The following is a 6,513-nucleotide window of genomic DNA, read 5'->3' as shown; positions in this document are numbered from 1 at the left end:
TAAGATAAGAAACGTGTATTATTGCCCATAGTTTCTGTGGATCAGGGAGTACCCACGGGAGTAGCTTAGCTGGGTGATCGTGACTTGGGGTTTCTCATGAGGTTCAGGCCAGGGCTATGGTCGTCCAAGGACCTGACAGGGGCTGAAGGAATCTTCCAAGGAGGTTCACTCATGTGGCTAGCAAGCTGGTGCTGGCCGTTGGCTTCTCCACAAGGCTGCCTGGGTGTTCCACAACATGGCAGCCGGCTTCCCACAGAGAAGGCGATCCAAGAGAGTGTAGCGGAAGTGGCAATGTCTTTTATGACTCAGCCTTGGAAGTCACAGTCGGTCATTTCCACAGTATTCCCTTGGCCACACAGAGCAGTCCTGATTGGATGTGGAAGGAGACCACACAAAATGTAAAGATAGCTGGCATCCTCCTAGAGGCTGGCTGTCATAGACTTTTGTCATTCTCTCCCTCATCACCTTGATTTATTTTCTGCATGGATTTGACATTTCCTGGAATTATACTAATTATTCCTTTGTCTCCCTTGCCCAGTGTTGCCATGCCCATAGGGGCTGGGACACGTCATTTTTCTGTCTAGTTCACAGCTATATCCTCAGTGTTTTTTTGTTTTTGTTTTTGTTTTAGTTTAGAGAGAGAGATAGGGGGAAGGCAGAAGGAGAAGGAAAGAGAATCTTAAGCAGGCTCCACGCTGGACATGGAGCCTGACCGGGGGCTTGATCTCACAAATCTGAGATCATGACCTGAGCTAAAATCAAGAGTCAGACGCTTAACAGACTGAGCCACCCAGGCGCGCCCATATCCTCAGTGTCTTAAACAAGCTCAGTACATAGTAGGTAATAAATATTTGCTGAAGTAATGAGTGGAGAATCTACCCCTAGGGGGTTCTGGAGACCAATAAGTGGGCTGGTTTCAGCTGTCCAGGTGAAAGATAGCAAGGTTTGAACTCAGAAAGGAATGGAGAGAGAGAGAGAACTATTGATGGGGTCACTTGTCCTCTTGCAAGTTTCTGATCTCTTCCTGATACAACCCAGCCTTTGTAGGGAGGTGGTGTGAACATTTTTAAGATTTTATTTATTGGGGCGCCTGGGTGGCTCAGATGTTAAGCCTCTGCCTTCGGCTCAGATCGTGATCTGATCCCAGGGTCCTGGGATCGAGCCCCAAGTTGGGCTCTCTGCTCGGTGGGGAGTCTGCTTCTCCCTCTCCCACTCACCCTGCTTGTGTTCCCTCTCTCGTTTGTCTCTTTCTCTCTCTGTCAAATAAATAAAATCTTTGAAAAAGAGAGAGAGATTTTATTTATTTACTTGACAGAGAGAGCAAGAGAGGCTAAGCAGGGGGAACAGAAGAGGGAGAGGGAGAAGCAGACTCTCCGGTGAGCAGGGAGCCAGATGTAGGGCTTGATCTCAGGACCCTGAGATCATGACCTGAGCCAAATGCAGACACTTAACCATCTGAGCCACCCAGGCACCCCAGGGAGGTGGAGTGATCGTAACAGACAAGTTGAATATTATCTGACCCTTGCATAACTCCTCTATGGCTTTCTACTGCACAGGACCAGGAGTTACAGGTGACCCAGGAACTAAAGGGGACCTCAGATGGGTCCCCTTGCTCTGGATGGGGTTAGGGTGGTCAGAGAGCTTTTTTTCTGGACTCAAAAGATCTCTACATGCTGTAGGGCATCTTAGAAAATATAGTTGTCATGGCTGCCCAAGGAAGAAAAGGAAACCAGGGGCACCTGGGTGGCTCAGTCGTTAAGCATCTACTTTCGGCTCAGATCATGATCCCAGAGTCCTGGGATTAAGCCCTGCATTAAGCCCTGCATTGGGCTCCCTGCTCGGTGGGGAGTCTGCTTCTCCCTCTCCCACTCCCCCTGCTCCTGTTCCCTCTCTCACCGTGTCTTTCTATCAAATAAATAAATAAAATCTTTTAAAAAAATGGAAAGGAAAGGGAACCATTTCATGATGGTAAATAATTGTTTATGTTCAATCTTCTGCACTCACTATAAGCTTTGCTGGGCTCCAGATTCTTTCTGTAAGCCTCTGATCATGCTTTATCTGGTCCTTGCCTACTCAGAGTTCAGGTTTCGAATCAGGCACCCCCTTGCTGACTCCACACCCAGGCTGGGTTATGTAGCCTCTCTGGGCTCCTCTAGTCTCTTAGACTTCCCCAAGGATTTACTTATTTAGTATGTTTATTATTTTCTGCCTATCCCTCTAGAAAGGAGCTCCCTGAGAGCAGGGAGTTTTCTAATTCATTAACATGGTATATCTCTTCACTTATTTAGATCTTCTTTAATGTGACTCAGCAGTATTTTGTAGTTTTCAGTGTAGAAATCTTGCCTATCTTTTGTTAAAACATTTCCTAAATATTTTTGCTTTTGATACTATTGTAAAGGAACTTATTTTCTTTTTTTAAAAGATTTTATTTATTTATTTGGCAGACAGAGATCACAAGTGGGCAGAGAAGCAGGCAGAGAGAGAGGAGGAAGCAGGCTCCCTGCTGAGCAGAGAGCCCGATGCGGGGCTGGATCCCAGGACCCTAAGATCATGACCCGAGCTGAAGGCAGAGGCTTTAACCCACTGAGCCATCCAGGCGTCCCAAGGAACTTATTTTCAATGTCATTTTGCAACTGTTTCCTGCTAGTATGTAAACATAAAATTGATATGGGTTTTTTGGTTTCTTTTTAAATAGGCTCCATGCTGTGCATGGAGCCCAAATCAGGGCTTGAAGCTATGACCCTGAGATCAAGACCCGAGCTGAGATCAAGACTGAGTTACCTAGGCACCCCTATTTTAAAGATTTATATCCACGTAAAGCAAGAGCACAGTGTCTGTTACATTGTTAGTGCCCAATAAACATGAACTTGTATTACCTCACTTTTCCTTCCCTATAAAAGAGGGAACATTCTAGTTCATAACTCCCAGGGTTACAATGAGAATTAAAGGACATCATGCACAGACTGTGCATAGCAGAATTTTTGGCACTGGGAAAGCCAGTGGTATATATTTGCTTTTATTATTTACCAAGTCCCCTACTTATATTGGGTTGGGGGGCATGGAGATGTGTCAGTCAAGGACCCAGTCCACTGAAAGCTCACAGCCTATTGGCAGAGACAGGTAAGTATAGAGATCATTACTACACGGTGTAGTAGGGAGATATATAAAGCCATGTGTGGACCCAGAGGCAGAAGCGGACTGCTGAAATTTGCCAGTGGGATCAGGCCCCTCTTGCCTCAGACATAAGTTTCAACTAGAAAGGAAACAGCAATTGTTTATCGTAGGGAAAATTGGAAACAACTTAGGAATGAGGATCCCCTGTGGTACCTACGTATAATGCATCTGTATGAACCATTAAACTTAATGCTGTGGAACGGAAGATGGGGATGGCTGGCCGGGGCGTGGGGTGAAAATTACTTTTCATTAGACACTTTTCTATCTTTTGCATCTTGGACTGTGTTCAAAATAAGCAGTATTTTTAATCTAAGAAATTACACTGTGAAAAGTATTCAATGCCACCAATGTTCACGACTTATTATGTGAAAAAAGTTAGTCAAATGTCATCTCGTTTTACATTTATCTAGAAAAAAAGGGCAGGAATACAACTAAGTATTAGCACTAACTTCATCAGTAGGGTTAATGTTGAGTTTTACTTTCACTTCAAGGCTCTTCGAGATTTTTTTTTTTTTTTAAGGCTCTTCGAGATTTTGCTAAAGTTCTACATTAAGCAGAGTTTTGTTTTGTTCTTGTTTATTGGCCATGAGATTAAAGTTGTTAACAAAAACTACAACTCCCAGCAGACATCGTGTCCCCAGCTTCTGAAGACCTGCCTCCTAATGGCGCAACGTTCGCTGGGATTCGTAGTCCAGTAGCAGAAGCAAGGTGGGACGCGCAGTACCGGCACAGATGACAGAGGAGGAATCACCACGGTGTTGACCAATGGACAGTGGGGGTCAGACCTGAGTGACGTCCGGAAACCCAATGGGTGAGCCAATATGCCTGAGTGACGTGTTCTTCAGCCTACGGGTGGCCTGTGGAGGCGGGGCGGCAAGCGGCAGCCGTAGTGCGAACCATGGGAGGCGGCTGGTGGTGGGCTCGGGCCGCCCGACTGGCCCGGCTCCGCTTCCGGGGGGCGCTGCTGCCGCCTCCGCGGCCCCGGAGCGGGGGTGCCCGGGGGTCTTTCGCCCCCGGCCACGGCCCCCGCGCCGGGGCTTCGCCGCCCCCTGTGTCCGAGCTGGATCGTGCAGACGCCTGGCTCCTCCGGAAGGCACACGAGACAGGTCTGAGCTTGGGGTTGGCCACGGTGGGAGACGGGGTTCAGGATAGCCGAGCTGTCGGTGGGTGCGAGTGGGGGGTGGGGTCAGGGCTCCTGCTGGAAACTGGGCTGGGGCTCCGGAGCGAGAAGAGCTTCCGTATAAGCGTAGGGAAGCGCTTGCTGCAAGAGCGCAGTGTGTCCGCAAAGACGGGCTTGCAGATGGGACGGTATGTCCGGTTAGAGAGGTGCAGTAGGGATCCGAGAGGTTAGTCGGGCTAGGACAGGCAGCCTTGTAAGATTGCACTGGCTGGGCGAGAGAGGTGTCCAGAGAGGATTAAGGGCGGGGGAGTTGCCTACTAGAGGGGTCCGTGTTGGAAGAGCCAGTTCAGCTTGGAGGCGACCACTCTGCATTAGGCTGGAGCGTGGATCCCCACGAAGAGGGGGCGAGTACCCGATTGGAGGGAGGAACAACCAATAAAAGCGAAGCTCTGGGCTGATTGGAGGGCCGGGTGATCCAGGCTGCAGGGGGCGGGGCCTCCCGGGCAGAGAGGGTAGATAAGAGGCTGGGGTAAGGGTGTGGGGTTTGTAACCCCCACCAGCCGGTTAGGGCCCCACGAGGGACTTGAATGGGTGTAAATAACAAGGACAGACGCAGATAGCTAACGTTGGAGGAATACTGAAGGTGGAGGCTGGAGAACGCCCTGAAGTGAGGGAACGGTTTGTCCTGGAGGGGGATGCACATGTATGGGGGTGGGCCATGGACCAGGGTGATCTCTTGGGATCTGCCTGCCCTCAGATTAGGCCCTGCATTTTTGGTTCCTAGATGCTCCTCCAGATTCTAAAGACTGTCTTGGCTCTTTGGTGCTGTGGAGTTTGGGAGAGAGGGCTCAGAGTGGACAGGAGCCAGACAGAGTTTGGAGGAGGGGGGATAAGGTTATGTGGAGGGCTGCCAGGACTAGGCCGGGATTGGGGTGAGATGGTGCGGTGGGATAACACTGTCTGGGCACGATGGGGGTGGGCAGGGTTTGAGCTAATGCTGATTTCTCCCCGCCTCAACCATTCCTCCTCCTGTAGCCTTCCTCTCCTGGTTCCGCAATGGCCTCCTGGCATCTGGCATTGGGGTCATCTCCTTCATGCAGAGTGACATGGGTCGGGAAGCTGCCTACGGTGAGTGCAGATCCCCACCCTGACCGCCCCACCGAGGAGGTAGAGCCCCCATTTTCCCCGGTGGGTGTAGATCCCTCCCTGCCCTGTCCCAGCCTGCCGCCGTAGTTCAGTGTAGAACCCCTCATTCTTCCCCCGCCAGAAGCCACCTCCCCCACACTTGTGTTGACTTTCCACCCACCCACCCCTACTTCAAGGACACTGGATCACCTGCGCGGGTGCCCCCAGGGAGAGCTTTGGGTCCTTGCCCTCTCCTATCTGACTTCTCAACAAAGACGAGGGTCCCGACTGAGCCCCTCATGCTGGCTCAGCCCCAGCCTAGTCCCACCGCTGCCTCCCAGCCTTGTTTTTGCTCTCGGCCCAGCTCCCCACTCCTCCTCTGGCCCTGGAGCCCACCTCCACATCCTAGACACCCCCTCTGACACCTTCTCATGCCCCTGAGCTTGGCTCTGTACTGACCCCTACCCTGACCTTGACTTTGTCCCATCCACTAACCCCACCTCAGTCTCCTGACCCAGCCCCGCCCCCGGGGAATCGGGTTCCCACACCCAGGCACCCCCCCCCCCGCCCCCGGCCACCCCACAGCAGGCAGCCCCCGCCTGGGAGCTCAGGCCCTCCCTCCCCCTGACTGTGGCCCCCCTGCCCTCTCCCCCTGCACAGGCTTCTTCCTGCTGGGCGGCCTGTGTGTGGTGTGGGGCGGCTCCTCCTACGTGGTGGGCCTGGCGGCACTGCGGGGACCCATGCAGCTGTCGCTGGGGGGCGCGGCGGCGAGCGTGGGGGCCGTGCTGGCCGTAGGCCTGCTCTGGGCTTGTGCCGTCGGCCTCTACATGGGTCAGCTGGAGCTGGACGTAGAACTGGTGCCCGAGGACGACGGGACAGCAGCTGCTGAAGGCCCCGATGAAGCAGGCCGCCCACCGCCAGAGTGAGTGGCCGGGCCACGGGAAATGGCCGGGCCCCGGATGACCGGGGGGCCTGAGGACCGAGACATTAAAACCGGACCCTTCGCCGGCTCCATGTTCCGCGTGGTGGTTCCTAGGACGGGCGGGAGGTGGGGAGGGGCAGACATGGGAACCAGCTGAGGCAGGTGGAGGGAA

At 52.6% G+C, this 6,513-nt stretch overlaps 1 protein-coding gene across 1 annotated transcript; it reads left to right on the top strand.

The window, feature by feature from the left end:
* Nucleotides 1-4,019: 4,019 nt before the first annotated feature.
* TMEM160 (transmembrane protein 160) lies at nt 4,020-6,429 on the top strand. Its single transcript, XM_045989467.1, has 3 exons — nt 4,020-4,280; nt 5,330-5,422; nt 6,080-6,429. The coding sequence occupies exons 1-3, from the start codon at nt 4,073-4,075 to the stop codon at nt 6,343-6,345; spliced, it is 567 nt and encodes a 188-aa protein (XP_045845423.1). The 5' UTR covers nt 4,020-4,072; the 3' UTR covers nt 6,346-6,429.
* The last annotated feature ends 84 nt before the right edge of the window (nt 6,430-6,513 follow it).

The sequence above is a fragment of the Meles meles genome, chromosome 19 (assembly GCF_922984935.1).
Source record: "Meles meles chromosome 19, mMelMel3.1 paternal haplotype, whole genome shotgun sequence".
In the NCBI taxonomy this organism is placed as follows: domain Eukaryota; kingdom Metazoa; phylum Chordata; class Mammalia; order Carnivora; family Mustelidae; genus Meles; species Meles meles.
This window is presented reverse-complemented; position numbering and strand designations above follow the sequence as displayed.